This window comes from Podarcis melisellensis, assembly GCF_964234715.1.
Source record: "Podarcis melisellensis genome assembly, chromosome: 11".
Taxonomy (NCBI): domain Eukaryota; kingdom Metazoa; phylum Chordata; class Lepidosauria; order Squamata; family Lacertidae; genus Podarcis; species Podarcis melisellensis.
In genome coordinates this window covers 48,278,485-48,301,585 of record NC_138543.1, presented here as the reverse complement: position 1 = coordinate 48,301,585, position 23,101 = coordinate 48,278,485, and the positions used below count along the sequence as shown (strand labels likewise).

Sequence of the window (23,101 nt, the reverse complement as noted above, 5' to 3'; positions counted from 1 at the left end):
GTTTGACCTGCCTAGCAGCCCCTCCTCAGTTTCTCAGAGGGCATTTCCTCATTCTGCCCCAGAAATCTCCACTTAGGGCTGCATCTGAGACATTATGTAGCATGCAAGGAATGCGCTGTGTTGAGCTACGGGCATCTTCCCTACCATTCAGCAGAGGGGACAATATTGAGCAGCTGGCGGTGGGCTTGGTAATTGGGAAAACCTACATACATGCTTTCCCAGCAAGAAAGGCAAGTGTGATCTGCAGCAAACTGTTGCAGTGTAAACTCCCTCCAAATAGGAAAACCCCGGTTCAGTGAACTGTTCCCTCCAAACAGGACATCCCAATCTCTCACCCCTGCCACAATTTCCAGTTTCCCTTTTCTAACTGACACACAACATTCCAGGACAACTGAGCCTACTCAGCCCTCATTGGACTGTTTTTTTGGGGGGGGAGGTGGGGGTGCCTCCGTAATATATATATATATATATATATATAATTGCTGTCAACTAGCTACCGGGCTAAGTTCGAAGTGCTGGTTTTACTGCATAAAGCCCTATACAGCTTGGGATCAGGATGCCTGAAAGATCTCCCGCCCCCCTAAAATACCCAATCCGCCACTGCACTCTGCAGGTGAGGGCTTCCCGGAGATGTCACCTTATCAGGATGCCCATCTCACGCAATACAGAAATCAGGCTTCTAGTGTCATGGCACCTGCCCTTTTCAAGTCCCTCCCGTTAAATATTAATTGGGCTGTCGTGGGAGGAAGCTGCCTCCGCAGCTCTCTTGCACCCCGGAGCCAGGGCCCGAAGGCCCGGCTGAGCCCCAGCGTCCCTTCTTGCAGCTCCAACCTTGATGAGGGAGCCTTTCGTGGGACACCTGGTTGTGCCCCCTCAAAACAATGTGCCCAGGGCCACGGACCCCCACACCCCACGCTACACCATTGGTCTCCTCCCAGCACTTATTGCTAAAATGAGAGTGGACAGAAGCCCTTAGCTTTCAATACACCCTTACCTGCAGTGGGCGATTTCCCCTCAGAAGCCAGAGAAATGTAATGATTATGTAATTAAGAAAAGAAAGATCAAATATTAAACAGGAATTAGGGGAAGGATTTGCTGAATCGGCTTGATTAGAGATTGGAATACAGAGAGGGGGAGGTATGAGGTCGGGAAAGTAAGTTACTGTATATGACTATAAGGGATTGAAATTATACTTGTTATTGTATTCGTTTTGTATGTATGTTTGTCTTATTGTTATTTCTGTTTTTTTCTTTTTTTCCTTTTTGTTTTTATGCTATATAATTTCTTGAAAACTTTAATAAATATTCTATTAAAAAAAACAGAAGTCAGAGAAATTTGGCACTTGGCACATGTTCAGAGGAACGCTTCCAATTTATTAGGAGTTTAAGCATCTCAGGACTGAAATCTAGTCTGGGGCGAAGCCTTGATATACCTCAGCTGGAATCATCATCATTTCTATACCACCCTATGCCAGGGGTCTCCTCCCTCCTCAGGCTCTCTCTGACAGGACAGCCCCCCGGCTTTCTAGAGGTAAGCACTTGCTTGTGTGAATGGGGCACACACTCTGCACTGTTTCAGAGGCACCCTCTCCTTTAGGAGGACTTCACAAGGCTGAGCTTTGGGAGCTGACGCCACCCCTTCTGGCATTATTCAGAATTGCTATCCCGCCCCTCGCCTGCCATGGGGCTCTCATATTTCTGACGGGCGCTTTTTCCCAACAGGCAGAAGTTCTCCAGGTGCCGTTTTATCCATCCTTGAATCTGAGCGGTGGGTAGCTTTACCTGTAAGACTGGTGCTGTCAGCCTGCCGTGCAGCTGCTGAAGCCACAGACGGGGCGGGGGAGAGTGGGGTGGGGGAACCTTCCCCCAGAGGGTAGCACTGAAGCAGTAATGGCTGGACGGGTGGGCGTCAGAGGAAGGAGGAGCGATGGGCTGCGCTTTCGCCGTCGAGCCAGCCAGGCGGGCGGAGAGGCGCTGCTCCAGCAGCGCCCTCGAGGGGAGGCGTTAAGGGCTTGACCTTTCTTGCCACCTCGCCCAGCCTGCATATAAAGGCAGGTCCCGGCCGAGGAGGCAGAAGCAGCGCTGCGCTTAGTCTCCGCCGCGACTCGCCGCTGCCCTCGATCAAGCAGAGCGCCGAGCCGCCCCGTCGAGGCCAAGCCCGGAACGCACCATGGCGCGCCCCGAGTTCCAGCTGCTGCCGAAGCCCCGCGGGCTCTTCTCGCTCCTGGGTCTCTTCGCCTTTGCGCTGCTGCTGGAGGGACGTGGCGTCCGCGCCGCGCCCTTGCAAGGCAGCGAGGGGGCGTCCCCCATGGCCAAGGTCTACCCCCGGGGCAGCCACTGGGCTGTGGGTGAGTACGCACGAATTGCTGGGCGCCCACGGTCGCCAAATATGTGTGTGTGTGTGGCGCGCGCTTTCTCTCCCCACCCCGACGCCGCGGTTGGCACTTGACAGTGGAGCATCAGCCCCGAGGGAAAGTGAAAAGAGAGCGAGGTCTTTGCCGTGAGGAGCTTACAATTGCCGTTTCTGCAGGGGGAGCGAGTGGCATTCAGGGAGCGAGGGTTGAGCGGAGGGAAGGAGAGTGAGTTTTAGAGTGACGGAGGGAGGGATCTCGTACTTTTCCCCAACTTTGAAAAGCTGGCTTGGAGAGCATCCATCCGTCCGTTATCATTTTCCTCCCAGCCAAGCTCGGTACCCAACCTGGCGACGCATTGCCTCCCGTTTCCAGTGAGCATCCCCTCTAGGTTGCCTCGCTCCCGCGTCGCATCACGTTATCCCCTCCATCCTGTCCGTGTCAATCTATTCCGTGTGCAGGCAGATGCGTTGCTGCTGATTTTTATTTTCATGTTTTGGAAAAGAAATTGCGACTTCGCACAGCAGGTCATTAATTTTTTGGGGGGTGGGGTGGGGGCTTTGCTACCCTGTAGTCATAACCGCCACTAGGTTCGACGGAGAAGAATCCCATCCCTTGGGTCTTTTCAGTCCTGACAAGTAGGTCAGCTAAACATTGCAGTGTGTGGAGTGCACCTGTTCAATGTCCCAGCCAATCAGCTTGTCATGCCTTTTGCCAGGATACTCCATTCCTCCCCGCTCCTTCATTTCCTGTTCCTCAACTCTATTCTGTGCCAAATGAACATCTTTGGTCCTCAGTCGGCTGCTATTAAACCCCCCTCACTTAGGTCCCCCCCTCAAGCTTTTTTTTTGAGTGGGAGGGAGGTACTTGGGGTGGCCCCAAGCTTGCTAAAACATACTGATGAACTGTGGATGGTGTTGCCATTTGAGCTACATGGGGTTCTAAACTCAAGAGAACTGAGTTTTCTATTAAGATATAGGAGAACTAAATGAAATCTCCATTGACAGAGAGAGTATAGCTCTGAATACCAGGTGCTGAGGACAAACCAATCAGGGAGCACTGTTGCCCTCCATTCATGTATCTGGCCAGCCAGCCGCTGTTGGAAACAGGATGCGGGACTAGATAGATCCCTGGTCTAAACTACCAGGGTTTTTCTTAGGCTGTCATTGCACTGGCATCTGCTAGAGCTGCTTTAGTTTCAGGATATCCTATTGTAAGGAGCAAAGGTTGTACTAGATCAGGGGTCTGCAACCCGCGGCTCCGGAGCCGCATGTGGCTCTTTTACACCTTTGCCGCGGCTCCAGGGCGGATACTAGTGAGGGGAGGAGGTGCATTGTGCGCCCCGACACTCCCCACTGTGGCGGGCGCTGTACTGGCTGTGACGTCGCATGGGGGCGGTGCGTGCGTTAGTCACACACCGTCCCGACATCACCTTCCTGGTTTTGCGGCTCCCAGTTTTTTTTCTTCGGAAACGGGTCCAAGTGGCTGTTTTTGTCTTAAAGGTTGCAGACCCCTGTACTAGATGAACAATAGGATCCCTGACAAGTTGGTCCCTACATCTTCTTATAAAATTGATGTCTTGTCTCTCCTGCCATTACGAAGACAGAAAGCTGCCTTATGCACAATCAGAGCCCTGGTCCACTTAACCCAGTGCTGCCTACACTGATTGGCAGCTGTTTTCATGTTTTCAGAGATAGGTCCTCTGAGCTCTAGCTGGAAATGCTGTGGATTGAATCTGGAATGTTCTGCTCTGCCATAGCCCTTCCCCATTAGAAATAGCTTGCGAAATATTGCATTGATCTCTCTAAGCCACCTCCCCCTTTATCTGTAGCATCCAGTGAGAGCCAGTGTGGTGTAGTGGTTAAGAGCAGTGGACTCGTAATCTGATGAACCGGGTTCGCTTCCCCACTCCTCCACATGCAGCTGCTGGGCTAGCCACACTTCTCTGAAGTCTCTCAGCCTCACTCACCTCACAGATGTCTGTTGTGGGGGAGGAAAGGAAAGGAGAATGTTAGCCGCTTTGAGACTCCTTCGGTTAGTGATAAAGCGGGATATCTTCCTCCTCATAGAATCATAGAGTTGGAAGAGACCACAAGGGCCATCGAGTCCAACCCCCTGCCAAGCAGGAAACACCATCAGAGCACTCCTGACATATGGTTGTCAAGCCTCTGCTTAAAGACCTCCAAAGGAGACTCCACCACATTCCTTGGCAGCAAATTCCACTGTCGAACAGCTCTTACTGTCAGGAAGTTCTTCCTAATGTTTAGGTGGAATCTTCTTTCTTGTAGTTTCCTCCTCCTCCTCTTCTTCTTCCTCCTCCACACATCTGTACTATGCACAAGTATCTGCCGCCTCTTTGCTTTTCTCCTTGAGATGGTTCATTCATGCTATTACATATTTCTTCCATGCAGACAGTTCCAGTCTTCCATAACTGAGTGCATGGATTTAGAGAAGAGGGGTGTGTGTGTGTGTGTGTGTGTGTGTGTGTGTGAGAGAGAGAGAGAGAGAGAGAGAGAGAGAGAGAGAGAGAGAGAGGGAACCAGGAAATCACAGGATTGGTTCACATCTGTGAATCTCTGGCTTTTCTCTGTTTGAGAGGAATTCCTCTCACGCCCATGACTGCATGACAAAATATCTAAGAGTGCTGAACAGTCCATGAAGACTGCCTACAGGTATCTCTGCAGTTGTGGTGGCCCTGCTTGCCACCTGGTATAATTTGGTGTGGTGTCTGTCATGACGCCCCTGTCATGCAACTTCAAGCATAGGATCCGGCAAAGAGAGACTACCTATAAGTATAGTTGGCTGCAAACCCCTTAACATGGTGGTATTAACCTCCCGACGCCACCAGACCTATTGCAGTTGCAGGAGATGATACTGCCTGCCTGGAGACAGGTGACAGTTTATTCCGGAGAGTAGAAATGATATGATGGGAACACGGCTCATCCCAACAGAACTTTACATAGGCAGTTGCAAGTAACATTGATTTAACTAGAACAAGCTCCAAGAGAGACTTTGCTTTTGAGCAGACAAGTTGCTGGAGAAATGGAAGCTCTTCACCCTTTCCCCACCAGCCATCAAAATCACCCTCCCCCACACTGCTTTTCTCCTCCTGCTCTCTAGCTATATGTGTCTTTTTCAGGGACATTGTGGTGGGGGAAAGCAGCTTGGGGGAGGTCATCATTGGGCTCATCCACACTTTCGCTCGTCCTGTGTTTGATCGTATTGTGTTCTGATTAGTTGCCCAGGGTCCGAGAATTTTTCTTGTTCTGCAGCTGTGCCTTCTGAAAATTTGACCTTACCCACTGAACTGAAGCTCAATTGAGCAAAATCTGCCTCTTGATTTTCTGTGCATTCGGATAAGATACGAGTCAACAGGTAAGATCGGATTTTCATACGGCACAGCCGAGGAACAATGAGGATAGCCCTCGCACCTGGGAAAAATTAATTGGTGCACAATATGATCAAAATACGCGGCAACCGAAACTGTAGATGAGCCCAAAGGTGGCAAGGTGGCCGGCAGGAATAGGGTTAAAGTCAGGAAAAGGTCTTTCATGTCTATTTTAGCCCATAATTTTTGCATGTTTCTGTAGGGCTTCAAAAGCTACAAATAATGTCTTCCTAGACTGGATTACCTGTGCCCAGAAGCACCCTAAATAATTTCACAATGGCTGCCATCACCACTCTGCTAGCCTAGTACTCTTATGAGGGAACCAACTTTGATGCACTTCTGTCTGATTCAGGCATTCCTTGCCGGACGATAGAATCACAGCATAAAGCAGATAGCTCAGTCTGTAGAGCATGAGACTCTTAATCTCAGGGTCGTGGGTGTTATGTTGTGGGTGAACATATCAGACGACACATTGATTCTTCAACAGCTCTTGTTTATTCACAGGCCAGAACAGAACTGAACTGAAGGGTTCAGCCAGCCTGCTTATATAGAGCTCCACTAGAACGCAACAGTAACCATTTTCTGTAACTATCCAATCACTGAACGTCACTTTCAATCCCTTATTTGCATATGTGGACCTGAGTGAAAACTATCTACAGGGTGAGAACTTCAGTACATAACAGTGGGTTTGAGCTCCACATTGGGCAAAAAGATTTCTGCATTGCAGGGGTTGGACAATCTACAGTTCTATGACTTTTGGCACCACTTTCATGGCATTTCGGTTCCTCTTGCAGGGCACTTCATGGGCAAAAAGAGCAGCGGAGATTTCCCTAACATATATGAAGAACGAAATGAGTCACCTTTCTCTTTGCTACCCGATAATGCCAAGCAACTGGGAGACTATCTGCACTGGGAGGAAACATTCAAGCAGTTCCTTCGGCTTCTTGAGGGGAACGAAAACCAAAGTGCTCAGGTTCTTAGGGAAGAATCTCAGTTTCCTGTCAAGAGCGCTTGGGAGGCAGAGGACAACAGCAGCCTCAAAGACGTAAGTGTAAACGCTTGCCTTCATCTCTGTGTTGACAAAAGTCACTTCAATAATGTAGATGGAGTCCAGAGAGGAAAGAAATCCTGATAACACTTTACTGAGCAAACTGAACAAAGTGTATAATTTGAGGAGGAACGAGCAGAGGGATTTTGCCTTTCTTAGTTCAGGCCTTGTAAGCAGCAGGGAAACATTCAGCCAAACACACAGAGGGAAAGTTCCCTGAGAACTGCACAGCCAATCAGAGTGTGTTCTGCCTCAGTAAATGTCAAGCTGCTCTGTCTGGTTGCTAAGCAACACTTCCACCATCCCCCTGTTGGTTAGCTGACTTACTGATCACAGAGTTAACCTTTGAGTTGCAAACTGAATGATCCTTGCTGCAGCACTTCCGACGCTTTCATTGACAATTTGAACATGGGAAGCTTCCTGTCACAGTTTGTTTCCTTTCGGTTTGTTTCCTTCAAACAAACATGCCAAACATGGTTCAACAGAGGTGAAAATACATCTGAGAAGGTCAACAAGTTGAGCCTCAAAATAGGAACATGTGGGGAGGTAAAAAAGGTAAAGGGACCCCTGACCATTAGGTCCAGGCGTGGCCAACTCTGGGGTTGCGCGCTCATCTCGCTTTATTGGCCGAGGGAGCCAGCGTACAGCTTCCGGGTCATGTGGCCAGTGAACCAGAGCAGCACACGGAAACGCCGTTCACCTTCCCGCCAGAGTGGTACCTATTTATCTACTTGCACTTTGATGTGCTTTCGAACTGCTAGGTTGGCAGGAGCTGGGGCCGAGCAACGGGAGCTCACCCCGTTGCGGGGATTCGAACCGCCGACCTTCTGATCGGCAAGTCCTAGGCTCTGTGGTTTAACAGTTAAGTCGGTGGAGGTAACTTATGCTAAATCAGACCATTGGTCCCTCCAGCTCAGCACTGTCTCTGCTGACCAGCATTGGGTCTCTAAGATTTCAAGCAGGGATTTACCAACCCAGAGGTGCTGTGGACTGAACCTGGGAGCTTATGCCTGCAAAACAGATGCTCCACCACTGAGCTACAACTGCTCCCCAATTAAAAAACCAACCGCTTTCAAGCAGTACCTAGAATCCTAAATGGGGCTGTGAGGACCTCTCAGTCAACTATAATTGCACAACCTGAATTTGATGGTATGTAATTGAATCCCATCCCAAAATAGTGTCAATCTGGAATTGCCCTAGAAATGGCAAAAGATTGGATCTTGGAACTCTTACCTGTGGAGCATATTCTTAACCTCCCAATTTTCACAAAGCACTTTTTAGCTTCTTGAAACATAAATAACTTACTGTCATGAGGTACTGGGAAGCTTGCTATACCGAAGGGGAAACAGCTCTCCCTTTCTGATTATTTTGATTTAATTTTCTAGAAAAACTGATTGATTTGTGCTTGGCGCGGCAGCAGTGGCGTAGTGTGGGTTGTCAGCACCCGGGGCAAGGCAAGTAATTTGCACCCCCTAACCCGTGGATTTGCGCCCCCTAACCCTAACCCCCAGATGTTGCGCCCAGTGCGGCCGGCCCCCCCTGCACCCCCCACACTATGCCACTGGGCGGCAGTAAATGAACTACAGCCCCAAGTAATGACTTTATTCTGACATGGTTTGGCCAGCACCTTCATTATACACCTTAAGGGTGCCCGGCGAAAACTTTCCTCTTTAACCAGGCCTTTGGGTGATTGACATCCAATGCCCTTTTAAATATGTTGTGGAAGTGGAGGGCGGTATTGTTATCGTTATAGTGAGGCAGCTATGTCAGGCAGCAGATGGGAGATGTGGGGCAGCAGTAGCAGCCCCTGGCTGTTCCTCCTGAGTCGCTTAACTATCCCCATCTGTTGAATGATTGATTATATTAATATGCTGCTTTCATTCAACTGAATCGCAAAGTGGCTCACAAACAATAAATACTGTTGGACTTTGGGTTTCGAACGTAATCCGTTCTGGAAGACCGTTCGAGTTCCGAAACATTTGAAAACCAAAAACTCAATACGGAAGCCTCAATACAGAAAGCTCAATACGGAAGCCACATGGCATGTTCGACTTCTGAGGCGTTTTCGAAAACCAAAGCATTTACTTCCAGGTTTACAGCATTCAAAAACCAAAATGTTCGTCAATGGAGACGTTCGGAAACCGAGGTACCACTGTAACAATAACATAATAGAACACCGCAAATGTAACATAAACTAGACAGAGTAGTTAACAAACCATCAGTCAAAACAATTACAATTCACCAGTAAAACAATTACAGTCACAACTTGGAAAAGATAAGCTAAAGAGCGCAACAAAAGTCATATTATAGGATTGCTCAAAGTACTACAGTGGTCATAATCTATAAAACAATGTTAACAACCTTGACAAAATAGCAACCGAAAGATAAGATAAGCACTGATATATTCGTTGACTCTTCCCAGCCCCGTGACTCATAATCTTCCACTCTCTTCAGTTCATTAAAAGACTCCATACACACTGCCCAAGCTTGACCTCTGAGGAGGTCACTTCAGTGCTGTTAATGCAGTGGTTCGACTTCACCCTCACGGGGCCACGCCATTGTCTCTTGAGACAATTGCCAACCACAGTGATATCTGCTGCCACATGGTCACTCTTGGTCTTCCTACTCTGTCCTGCTGCCTCGGGTCTGGTGGAGAATGCTCTCCTGTCACACCAGCGCTGGCATTAGCGGAGGCTGGTCTATACAGGGCAAATGGGCAAATACGCTGCCAGTCTGCCTTTGACCAACTCCTGTCCAATGCCAGCCTTACTTACAAGCAGTGCCAGATTTACATATAAGCTAAATAAGCTATAGCTTAGGGCCCCACTCCCTTGGGTGCCCCCAAAAAATTTAAAGGAAAAAAACCTGCATGTACATTTCCAAAATATAAAAAACAAATAAAGGAATTTTTGTTATTGCCAAATGCCAATGTGTTTGCATTGTTACGTTTGTTATGAATAAAAAATCATTTTAAGTTGGAGCTTAATAATTATTTCACTATTAACATACTTCTTCTTAATTGTATTTCACTATTAATATACTTCTTCTTCATTGTATTTCAGTTCAACAATTACTTGATAAAATACCTATTTTGTTATGTGCAAATGGCTTTAGATACCTATTAGGTCCACAAATTACCATATAGCATATATTCAACACAAAAAACAGTGACATCTTGTTGTTGACAAAGGACAGCTGGACATATAAACAGTAGCGTAGCGTGGGGGGTGCAGGGGGGGCCGGCCGCACCGGGCGCAACATCTGGGGGTTAGGGTTAGGGGGCACAAATCCACGGGTTAGGGGGCGCAAATTACTTGCCTTGCCCCGGGTGCTGACAACCCACGCTACGCCACTGCATATAAAGGGCCCCATTACCTTCAGTAGCTGACAGCCTCATCAGACCTAAATCTGGCCCTGCTTACAAATAGTCAGTGGGTGGCTCTGGCACTGCCTGTTCTTGGTTTTCTGCCTTCCCCACCCCTACCAGTCCTAGTCTGCCCCACTGAAATGTGGGGAGCCAACCAGTCGGCTCCTGTTTGTGGAAGCCCTTCACCTCCAGCAGTGAAACATACTGGGCTGGAGCTGGTTGAGGGACGTATGACCTCTGCACCCATCACTGCAGCGGCTTTTGTCAAGATTGCCCTCTCACTGTTATTCTTCTTCCTCTCTGTGTGTCTTCATTAGATGATGGATTATCTGCTGCAAGCGATGGATAGAAAAGAGGCCTCTCCCAGTTGAAGCAACTGCCTCCCAGCACCGAAGGCATAGAATAATATCTTTGCGAAAGAGACTATTGGTTTCACAAGCATTTTATTGTATATGATAACTGATTTAAAAATAATAATATTATCTTTTGTGTTAAGCAAGATTTTCCCCCTCTCCCTTTGGCGTAAAAATAACCTGTATTCCTAATCATGACGACACTCTTTGGAGGTGTTTATTTCCATCTGAGTAGCCTTTTCCCTCTTTCGAATGCATTTGTTTGTACGACAGCTTTTGCCACCCTTGGCACCCTCCAAAACACCTGGAGGGCGCTAGGTTGGCAAAAGCTGTTCTGCATTATTGTTGATGAAGGGTCTTCCAATTGTCTGACGGTAATTTGCCATGTCCTCTCCCTCCAATCACATCGTCTTTTGTGTTAACAATCATTCGATGTTTTTCAACATTCACAATAAACAAATATGTTTAAAAAAGGAAAGATTCCGAGGTTAGTGCTTTCATCTGTCTGAAACGCAGGTGATGCTGCAGTCTTGCTGAAGCAAAGCAAGTCGGTACGGGCTTGAATTTCTGGGGGCCATTTTTGTAAGCTGCCCGGAGCTCCATGATGGAGGAAAGGTGGCATACAAAAACAAAGGAAACATATGTACGATAATAAATGCACACCTATTTGCCTGTGTGTTTTGATGCATTTATCTTTAAAAGGCATAAACTGTCCTGTGAAATGTTACAGAGAAGTCTGAAGCGAAATTTTAAAGGGACAAATAGATTATAAACCAAATTACAACTATATTTATAAAATGACGGATAGGTTTTTAAAACAAGGAAGTTCAAAAGCATACCTCTCTCTGGAGGGCATTTTCAATTTCACATACAGTGGTACCTTGGGTTACATACGCTTCAGGTTACAGACTCCGCTAACCCAGACATATTACCTCAGGTTAAGAACTTTGCTTCAGGATAAGAACAGAAATCGTGCTCTGGCAGCACAGCGGCAGCAGGAGGCCCCATTAGCTAAAGTGGTGCTTCAGGTTAAGAACAGTTTCAGGTTAAGAACGGACCTCCGGAACGAATTAAGAACTTAACCCGAGGTACCACTGTATCTGTCTATGGGGCGGCAACTGGTGAGGAATGAGACCTTGTTGGGGGATAGCTTGACGAAGATGCCGGTCCAGCGAACGGCAGCTGTGAAAAAGGAAAATTCCATGCTAGGGATAATCAGGAAAGGCATTGAAAACCAACGCTGTTATACAATCTATGATGCAACTGCGTCTGGAATACTGTGCATTGTTCTGGGTCACTGCGTCCACTCAAAGAGGAAATTGTGGAATGGGAAAAGGTTCAGAAAAGAACAACTGAAATGTCTGCCTGGACAGCTCAGTGGGCTAGAGCGTGATAATGTCATGGTTGCAGGTTCGATCCCTGCACAGGACAGCTGTATATTTCTGCATTGCAGGGGGTTGGACTAGAAAGGAAGTACAGTGGTACCTTGGGTTAAGTACTTAATTCGTTCCAGAGGTCCGTTCTTAACCTGAAACTGTTCTTAACCTGAAGCACAACTTTAGCTAATGGGGCAAGATGCTCTGAATACCAGTTGATGGGAGTCACCAAATAGTGCTGATGTCTCAGGTTCTGCTTGTAGACTTCTCATAAGTATCTGGCTGGCCACGGTGGGAAGCCACAGAGTTGATCCAGCAGGGCTTTTGTTCTTAGTCCTGGAGCCTACACAAAGGAGGTCCCCCCGCCCGCCTTTGCACATGGAGAACGTGCTTCTCCCAAAGAAGGAACACAGAGAAGCACAGACCCCCCCACCTTTTATTTAACACCTGATTTATACAACACATTTCATAAAGCACAGTAACAGTGATGAAACGTAATAAAACAATCACCCAGTGAAAACTGCGTGCGATACTCTGGGGCTTGTGAATTTCCAGAACGGTTCAGTCTTGAAAACTGAAAGCTGCTCATAACCCACCTACCGTACTTTCAGCAGCCAGAAACATCATAGCCAAACACTGGAGAGACCTGTCAGGAGTAAGCATGGACCAATGGTACCAAATAGTATAGGAAACAGCCTTACAGTGGTATCTCGGGTTACATACTGTCAGGGGCTCAGGAGCAGAGGCACAGGAGAGGGAGGAAATGGAGAGCGAGGGGGAGGAATCCGAGGGGAGCGTGGGCGATGACAGTGGTCCGAGGGATTCCCTGAGTCTCTCCAGCGAATCGGAAGATTCACAGAAGGGGGCGCCCATGGCCAGGGCAAGGGGGGTGCCTAGGGGGACACCCCAGGAAGAAGGGGCCAGAGGGGACTCAGAGAGCAGCAGTTGGAAATCAGGACCAGCTTCCCCACCAGAGCGCAGTGGGGGGGAGGAGTCCCAGGTATCGGGATCAGGCTGCTCACCACCAGCGAGAGGAGATGAGTCAGGATTGGCCACGCCTCCATCGGAGAGCGCGGAAACGGTCGAGAGGAAGGTTGGAGGCTGGGCGCGCGCGCCAAGTTCAAATGTACAGGCGAGCGGCACAGCAGGTAGCCCGGATAGGGAACCAGGTCCTAAAGCCCGCCGGAAGGAGGGACAAGAGTCAGGGGGGTCAGCGTCAGAAGAGTCCAGAAAGGAGGAGACCCCGGGGGGCAGAAGGACCCAGAGGAGGAAAGAACAACGGAAGAGGTGGAGTAAGGCTAGAGTCTTAAACTGGTGTACAGGGGGCGGAGACTCAGACGGAGCTTCGCCGGTCTAGGTTCTAGACGTAGAGCTGCACGCTGCGGCTTGTAAATGGAAACTGAACTTCAATAAAGACTTTTGTACATTACCACCGGCTGGCGTTGGTCCTCTGTGAGCTGGGACCTAGAGGCAGCTCTGACACATACGCTTCAGGTTATAGACTCCGCTAACCTAGAAATAGTGCTTCAGGTTAAGAACTTTGCTTCAGTATAAGAACAGAAATCGTGCTCCGGCGGCACGGTGGCAGCAGGAGGCCCCATTAGCTAAAGTGGTGCTTCAGGTTAAGAACAGTTTCAGGTTAAGAACGGACCTCAGGAACGAATTAAGTACTTAACCCGAGGTACCACTGTACTAGAAAAATTAACCAATAAACTGAAACAGGGACAAATAGAAGAAGATGCCTTTATCCCGGTATGGTTCCCCTTTATCACATACATGGCCCAACAAGGCAATGACAAAAATCCACCAACAACATACAAATCAATATGGCGAACCTGATCTAAAACACCCACCCACTCACACATGAAAATAAAGTTCACCACAGCCAATCACAAACAAACAACCACACCCTAGGCCAACCCCAACCTCTCTCACCACCAAAGGAAGACAAGTGAATAGCAGAGAACCTGCACAAGCGACGCTGACACAAAACCCCACATATATTAAGTAAAATAGAAACATTGCCACCTGACTCCACCCCCACTCACCTTTCCCCCTCCACCTCTTTCCCCCTTTTCTTCCTAATGTCTCAACAAATGAAACTGATCTGTAAAAAATGTTACTTGAAAAAATAGAGAGACATTGCACATACTTTTGTAAACCAAGAAAATCTTTAATAAAAACAAAACAAACCCTGAAAGCTGAACTCAGCGGTGCCATTGATTTGATTCGGCAAGGGAGCCCTTCCGTTCTCAAATCACTCCTCCTAGCAGCGAACTCAGGTGGCGAGCGCCGACAGCGATGCAGTCAAAACGGAGCCCCCGAGAAACGGAAAAGATGGATTAGCACACTTGAGGGAACCCTCAGGTTTACAGAAGTCAGAAAATGTTTTTCTTAAAAAATGGGGGAAAGGCCAGTGAAGACCGAGCATACCTACTAGCCGCAGAATTTCTGGTATCAGCAGGTTAAAGAAACAGACACTGTGGGGAGGGGGGAATGGAGAATGAAGTATCCTGCTATATATACTGCAACTTGTTTGCTCTGCAAGGTGTCCCCAATGCTGCTACCACATAACTTCTTGTCTAGAGAGATTGTTGTACAACGCACGCACGCAGACACAAACATTTGTGGCACAAAGCGTTACAGGGTTTCGGCAGGCTGGGAACAAAGCGGTAGGCCCACCCAAAATGTTTGCGGGTGCAAACGGTATTGCCAGTGGGATTGATCCCCAATAACATAGGGAACACAAATAATTGTGCACGTGCGATAGAAAAGGATGTCTGGAGAGGCCCTGGGTCAATTTGATATTGCAAAGGTGTGTGCTTTTTTTCTCTTTGAGAGAAACTGCGCCAGCCAACAACTCTTCAAACACACAGAAGTGGGGAGGAAGATTTGTTGAGAGGCAGTGCTAACAGTAAACACTGTAATCAGATCAGGACTAATCCGCCAAGATAAGCAAATGTGAGTCACAATCCCAGAGCCTAACAGAAACTTCTAGAAGCAACACTGTAAACACTGTTGAGTCTAGAGTGCCTCTCTTGAGAACATGCTCAGTGCAGGAGAGTGTCATGTTGAAGTTGTTCAGGGTGGCCACTTACCCAACACACACACACTCATAAGACAAACAAGGACACAGATCTGCATCTGCTAATGCATGTGTATAGGTGCAAATTTAGAAACAATTGTTTTAAATCGAAATATAAGACACCTCACCATAGTGGAGAAGACTGCGACGGGCTGACCTGTTTACCTGCTCTGTCTGCTGCCAACTGTTGATGGGCAAGTTCCTTGCTCTCCTGTTTTAGGATTCTCTCTCTTTAAAACAGACTGGGATTAGGCAGCAATTCAAACAGAAGACGATGCTCTGTAAATCAGGGCGCATGACCGCACTATACTTTGGGGGTTGGAGACACCTTTTTCAGCTCAGGACCCACTTCTAGGGCAACTTACAGCATTTTGCTGTTTAATAATGAGCAGGTTTAATAATGAGCTGGAAGGACAGATCCTGAAGCTGAGGCTCCAGTACTTCCAGTACTTCGGTGACCTCATGCGAAGAGAAGACAAGGCGAAGGGGACGACAGAGGACAAGATGGTTGGACGGTGTTCTCGAAGCTACCAGCATGAGTTTGACCATGCTGCGGGAGGCAGTGGAAGACAGGCGTGCCTGGCGTGCTCTGGTCCATGGGGTCACAAAGAGTCGGACACAACTAAACAACTAAACAACAACAACAATGAGCAGGTCGGAGGAGTTAAACAAGAAATGGTTTTTATTAAAGGACTATATGCAACAGGTCTTGTCTCTTACCCTGTTCTAACCTTGCACTGCTGCTTGGGCCTAACCTACTAAGTGAGATGTGGGAGCTGCCCTTAATGGCCACAGTTTATTTTTTTTACTTATGCCAGCCAAGCGGAGACACTTGGGCTGTTAAAGCAGGAGCAGTGCGAGGTGCAGCCTGGGGAGAATTCTAAGGGCCACACAGAGTGACACCAAGGGCCGCACATCAGGAACTCAAGGAGCTTCAACTGTGCACTTCCAAAGTTATGTGGCTGGGGCCTATCCTGTTAAGCCCCTGTGTGCCAGGGCCAAAACAGGTGTAGACGGAAACAGGATTATGCAACCTCCGTCCCAGGCAGGCCTTAGGAAGCCTCTGAATTTGCCCAGCCTGCAGACCTCCCAAGTGTCCATATTGTCCAGGGAGAGTCCAGGATTTACAGAAGCCATCCCGGTTTCTGTTTTGATCACTTTTCCTTAGGATGTCCCTGTTTTCATTGGAGACATGTTTGAGGCTATGGAGTTATACGACCTCCGAGCCAAAGAGATAAGTAACTACAAGTATACAACTTTTAGAAGGCATCTGAAGGCAGCCCTGTATAGGGAGGTTTTTAAATGTTTAATTTTTATTAAGTTTTGATATATATTGGAAGCCTCCCAGAGTGGCTGAGGCAACCCTGTAAGAGGGGTGGGGTATAACTAAAATATAGTGCTGCTAATAATAATAATAATAATATAAATAAATAAATAAATAAATAAATAAATAAATAAATAATCCGTCACTGTTTTCATGAGAGAAATGTTGGAGGGTATGAGTCAGTAGCTTCCCATGTCTGAATTAATTTCTTTTTTTAAAAAAAAGTGCACAAAATGTTCAGAGAGAAATAGTTTTTGTTTTTTCCCTGAATGCTTATTGAGGGAGAGAGCTGATATGATTCCAGACTAAATCTATATCTATCTATCTATCTATCTATCTATCTATCTATCTATCTATCTATCATCTATCTATCATCTATCTATCTATCTATCTATCATCTATCTATCTATCTATCATCATCTATCTATCTATCTATCTATCTATCTATCTATCTATCTATCTATCTATCATCTATCATCTATCTATCTATCATCTATCATCTATCATCTATCTATCTATCATCTATCATCTATCTATCTATCATCTATCTATCTATCTATCTATCTATCTATCTATCTATCTATCATCTATCATCTATCTATCTATCATCTATCATCTATCTATCTATCTATCTATCATCTATCTATCTATCTATCTATCATCTATCTATCTATCTATCTATCATCTATCATCTATCTATCTATCATCTATCATCTATCTATCTATCATCTATCATCTATCTATCTATCTATCTATCATCTATCTATCTATCTATCTATCATCTATCATCTATCTATCTATCATCTATCATCTATCTATCTATCTATCTATCTATCTATCTATCTATCATCATCATCTATCTATATCTATCTATATCTATCTATCTATCTATCATCTATCTATCTATCTATCTATCATCTATCATCTATCTATCTATCATCTATCATCTATCTATCTATCTATCTATCTATCTATCTATCTATCATCTATCATCTATCTATCTATCTATCTATCTATCTATCTATCATCATCATCTATCTATATCTATCTATATCTATCTATCTATCTATCATCTATCTATCATCTATCTATCTATCTATCTATCTATATCTATCTATCTATCTATCTATCTATCTATCTATCATCTATCTATCTATCTATCTATCTATCATCTATCTATCTATCTATCTATCTATCATCTATCTATCTATCTATCTATCTATCATCTATCTATCTATCTATCTATCTATCATCTATCTATCTATCTATCATCTATCTATCTATCTATCATCTATCATCATCATCTATCTATCATCTATCTATCTATCTATCTATCTATCATCTATCTATCATCTATCTATCTATCTATCTATCTATCATCTATCTATCATCTATCTATCTATCTATCTATCTATATCTATCTATCTATCTATCTATCTATCTATCTATCATCTATCTATCTATCTATCTATCTATCATCTATCTATCTATCTATCTATCTATCTATCTATCTATCTATCTATCTATCTATCATCTATCTATCTATCTATCTATCTATCTAATCTATCATCTATCATCTATCTAATCTATCTATCTATCTATCATCTATCTATCTATCTATCTATCATCTATCTATCTATCATCTATCTATCTATCTATCTATCTATCTATCTATCTATCTATCTATCTATCTATCTATCTATCATCTATCTATCTATCATCTATCTATCTTTTCACTCCTTCACAGATTGCCCTTACTTCTACCTGCAAAGTAGACAGGACAAGGTAAGGAAAGGCTTAGTTTCACCCACCTCAGTTTCAGAAGGGAATGCATCTCCTCTGGTTTTTGTCTTTGCTTCAAATTCCTTCTTCCCTCCTCTATTAAAAATTTGGCAACTTGGATCAAACACCATTTGTTAGTTCTTATGAACTTCTCTCATATTCCACCAGGTGGCAATCTTGGCCAACGTATCCTCGCTGGAATATACATTTAGGAAAAGTCGTTTTCTGCACAAATCCGAATCATTAGCGATGATTTTGATGGCACAATACGAATCACAGCAGCACAGCAGTAATAATAGTAAGAATAATGATCTCATAATCACAAATCTAAAACTTCTCCTACCTAAGATATTTTTCAGGCCAGGGTTGGACCTGGGACCATCTGCTTTGCAGTCCATCATGGGGAACAGGACACTGAACTAGGTGTTAGGGGTCTTCTTGTGTCCTTAATATGGATTTAGCTCTCTTATTTAGATGGCGCTGAAGCACAAAGAGGCCCCATGGACTATGGTTTTGTTTTAAAGCATGATGATCTGTGTCTCGCTCCATCTTCAAAAGACTAAGGTTGGAAAGTACCTTTATCGAACAGACCGTCGTCTTGTTGACCTTGGGAAGTTCAGCTCAGATTAATTCCTTAAAGCTACTTTCCTCCTCTGAGTCTTTTCTCTTACTTATGGTTCTTAAGAGTTCATCATCTTTGTCTTTTTTCCATGCTCGGGATATATCTTTCCTGTGTGGGAAGATCAGGTGCGTGCATGTGTTTGTGTGTGCAGGATTGCTGGCATAAATTTCCCTCCCCAGCGAATGTTTGCTTTTGCAAAAGTGTCCTTGAATGTTGATTCAGAGTTAAGCAGATCACAAAGACTTTTGACTGCCAGTGTTCCTCCCGGGTTGCCTTGTCAAGGAGGCAGGTAGAGACACAGTCGGTCACACAGCAACAGAGCATGTTGCCAATTCGACTGATTCCTGCAGCCTTCAGAAGGGTTGCTTGTGAGCAGGAACCACAGCTGTTGTTTCCCCCCAAATTGGAAAGCCTTAAAATGGAGAGACAACGTGACCCAGGCTTTAAAAGCTGCAGAGGGCTTTCAAGTGTGCCAGCAAAAGAATGTGCTAAAGAACCCCAAGTAACAGACACAGAAGAAGGAATAAAAAAATTTTTTTTGGGGGGGGGGAGATACAATCCGGTCAAAATTCAGTGCTTTTAAGACCTATTGATTTCTGTGGAAAGCAAGCCCAGCCTGCACATAACTTTTCGTGTAGGAATTAATGGGTACACACCATGGCTTTAAAGTGCATTCAAAGCACACACACCCAAGGTATCCTGGGAACTGTAGAGTGCTGGAGTGGTAGCTCTGTGAGGAGGAAACTAGAGTTCCCAGCATTATTTGGGTGGTTGAAATGTGCTTTGAATGTGCTTTAAAGGTGTGGTCCGTGTTCGCAGATTGAGATGTGTTTTCGCTTCAGTTGGCCCATGCCTCTGGTCTCCTAAATTTGTACAACGAGTAGCACATCCCATAATTGGGAAATAATAAACTGCCCCTGCAGCTACCCTTTGAAAAACCTTGGATGTGACCCACCCAAAGGTTAAGAATTTTTAATTCCCATTGATCTCAACAGAAGAGATGAACGTGCTCAAAATAATTCTATGTACATTGCGGCAGCCTTTGGCTATGTGCAATAAAACTGACTGAGACTAAGACCGTTATTCTTTTCTCACCCAGATACAGTTTTGTTCGGGCGTCTTACCGGAAATGTTCCTCTCTACCTCCTCTGCTGCCAAATGTACAGCGTTACCTACATGAACCCAAGCAATAGCAGAGGCACCCTGTCACATTTGCGAGGGATTAGCCAGGACAAATCTATCTATATGGAAAATTTTAGGCCTCCAGAAACCTTGCAGGACTCAGTTCAAATCCCCACAACAGGGTGAGCCTCATCCCCACCCTGAGTCAGTAGCTCTGTATCTCTGTAGCCAGAAGTGATTCAAATCAATCCATAGGTGGCAATAGAGGGGGGAGGAGCACCCCCCCAAACAAGGACTCATCCATCCCACTTGCCACCCCATTTTTTAACTCCAGTCATTAGCATATGCTGTCATTTTTCATTCTCGCACACCTAGAAATATACATTGCCCCTTCTGTCCCCCCGTAACCCAATTTTTTCCTTTTCTGGTGCTGTCACAGAATCAATCCCTGTTCAAGCTCAACACTTGAATACCCAACCACTCACACATCATACTAGTGAGCGTTCAATAATATTTAAAATGAGAAACCTTTTACTGATGGGTCACCCGGGTAGAGAAATTAAACAGCCTTTTTGCCGGATGGCCAGTTTGAATTAGGATTTAGGGAAGATTGAAAGAAAGAAAGCCTACATTTTCAGCAAGTTTCATTTCTGATTATTTCCCATTGTTTCTTTACAGTCTTCTTTGGCTTTCAAACGTTCTGTTCTGCTGTTAGCAGCTAATGTTTAAAATCTTGCCCTCGTTGCTGGAAGAGAGTTTTAAGTGAAAGAGGAAACAGGAGACTCAAGGAAGGAGGCCCAGGTTAAGAGCCTTAGCGAATTTAGAGCAAAGAAGTGGTTAAGGATCCAGATGATTTAATCCCGTTTTAAGAAAAGGTTTTACAGTGAGCAATTAGATGCTGGTTAAGGAATTAATCACTAATGGGTCATTAACTTTGACTGCCATTGTACAGTTAACAAGCTGAGGCAGGATTATTAGACTCAGCACCCAATTAAGGAGAAGATATTTACAAAAAAAAGGGGGGGAGAGAAAAAAAGAAAATAAATCCCCAACAAATAGGATCTTAAAACGCAACAGGACAGTGTGTAAGAATCCACACGGATGTACTGGATAAAAATGCACATAAAATCAAGAAAAGGCGGAGAACTGGACATTGACGTTCCTCCTCAGCCTCCATATATTGAAATGAATTTATTCTGAATGGAAATAAACATTTATTTATACATCTGTCAGCTCAGTGCAAGTGGTGTGTGTGTGTGTGTGTGTGTGTGTGTGTGTGTGCAGGGAGGAAAGCACCTGTTGGGTTTTTTATTATTATTCTGTATGTAATACAGTATGCACCCCGGAAATGATCTCTTTCAGCTTCTGCCTTCTGGAAGAAGGTATAGGATTATAAACGCCAGGACTAGCCGCCTGGGAAACATTTTCTATGCAAATGCAATTCTGGTTCTAAACGCAGCATAAGGGGTTTCTATAGTATAGTGTATTTTAAAATGGGGTTTTAGAATTTTTAGGGGTTTTTGAATGTTTTATGTAGTTTTATGTAGTTTTAATGTAGTTTTATGTAGTTTTAATGTAGTTTTATGTAGTTTTTCAATTTCATTGTTCTGCATGGGACAATGATAATAAAGATATATTGTAAATGACTGTTCTCTTGGTGATGTCCAATGTCTCTCCAGTAAAACTCTGCTTGCACAATGGCACCTCTCCTAGCCTATTTCCTCTCTCATGGTAGCCCTTGATGTGTATCCTAAAATCAGCTCTGGAGGGATGCCCAATAGAGCCAACCCTCTGGATCAGATTGGGGGGCACGCAGAAAGCTGTGGGGATTAAGTCCTGTTCTGCTCACAGACAACTGTTCCACGAGTCCTACCTTCAGAAGACTTTTGCACTCAGTGCAATCCTACACCTGTCTAGTCAGAAGTAAGTCCTGCTGACTTCCACAGGGCTTACTCCCAGGTAAGGGTGTCCAGGATTGCAGCCTCAGCCTGCAAGTGGTTCTTGCCTCTTGCAGAGGGTTCTGGATTGCACTCAGTTTATTCATGGTTCTAGACAAACATGTTGGGCTACATCATCACATCTCAGATTGGGATTGGATTTTGCAAAGGAAGATCAATAGTGAGGGACAAGCTTGCTCAGCGAGGCTGTGGTAAATTTTGAAGTGCGGGAGCTCATCATGGAGGCTCCAGTTGCCAACAGCCCAAAAGGCCAGTCCAAAAACGCAGGCAGCTTCCGTTACTGTAGCCGTTTGTGACTGTTATCAATACATTGTGTTATTTGAGTATAGTTTTTTATTCTGTATGCTGTTGTTTCTGTAAACTGGCTTCATCAGCTGACTAGGAGAAATCCGATATGCCTTGAAATTATAATGCAGATCTACTTAATTTGCACCTTCGGAAACAGTTGGACAAACCAAAACACGACTATCCTTCAAAATTTGCACTTCTCTGGGTTTTGTGACGTAGTTTCCCAGCCAAATAATGTGTAAATAAATATGTAAATTAGGGGGAACCGCAAATAAAAATTTGTGTAGCATTGTTGTTGGTTGGCGGCAACAATTTCAGTCTGTGGTGACCATCAGGGTGTGAGTTTGAGGCTTATATCTGATGCCAGCACTGACAGGCATTGGGGCTGTGCAGTAACAAGCATGTTATGATTCTGTAGTTGGGAGCGAGTGGGCAAAACTACGTAGTTTTATACACACACAATCCAAAGCCAAGGACCTGCTCTCATATAAAAGTGGTCTCCTCTCACTTGAAAGATGGGAGAGAAGTATTAGGTGGTCCAGTAGCAGGTATGCACAGAATGGAAGGGCCAAGGGGTGTTGAATTTTGGCCTCCACTGAAATTTAAACAACCAAAGTTCACCCCTGGAGTGCACAATCCCATTCAGAGATGGGGAGAACATCTTGCATGCCTAGGAGGTCCTGCAGACCTTTGTATGTGGGCTGCAATATTGTTGAGTACCAATGACAAGCTCAACTCCTGATAAATAACCAAGCAGCACTGGGAATTCCAGAGCCTAGGGCTTGCCGATCAGAAGGTCGGCAGTTCGAATCCCCACAACAGGGTGAGCTCCCGTTGTTCAGTCCCAGCTCCTGCCAACCTAGCAGTTCGAAAGCACATCAAAGTGCAAGTAGATAAATAGGTACCACTCCAGCAGGAAGGTAAACGGCATTTCCGTGTGCTGCTCTGGTTCGCCAGAAGCGGCTTAGTCATGCTGGCTACATGACCCGGAAGCTGTATGCCGGCTCCCTTGGCCAATAAAGCGAGATGAGCGCCGCA

At 45.4% G+C, this 23,101-nt stretch overlaps 1 protein-coding gene across 1 annotated transcript; it reads left to right on the top strand.

The window, feature by feature from the left end:
* Positions 1-1,957: 1,957 nt before the first annotated feature.
* GRP (gastrin releasing peptide) lies at positions 1,958-10,984 on the top strand. Its single transcript, XM_081930267.1, has 3 exons — positions 1,958-2,347; positions 6,533-6,783; positions 10,471-10,984. The coding sequence occupies exons 1-3, from the start codon at positions 2,170-2,172 to the stop codon at positions 10,522-10,524; spliced, it is 483 nt and encodes a 160-aa protein (XP_081786393.1). The 5' UTR covers positions 1,958-2,169; the 3' UTR covers positions 10,525-10,984.
* Positions 10,985-23,101: the final 12,117 nt, after the last annotated feature.

What these genes read in the sequence shown, in the direction of transcription:
- GRP (XM_081930267.1), top strand. Translation starts at nt 2,170, where the DNA reads ATGGCGCGCCCCGAGTTCCAGCTGCTGCCGAAGCCCCGCGGGCTCTTC. An exon ending in GGGCAGCCACTGGGCTGTGG is followed by an intron (nt 2,348 to 6,532) that starts GTGAGTACGCAC and finishes TTCCTCTTGCAG; the next exon opens with GGCACTTCATGGGCAAAAAG. An exon ending in ACAACAGCAGCCTCAAAGAC is followed by an intron (nt 6,784 to 10,470) that starts GTAAGTGTAAAC and finishes TGTCTTCATTAG; the next exon opens with ATGATGGATTATCTGCTGCA.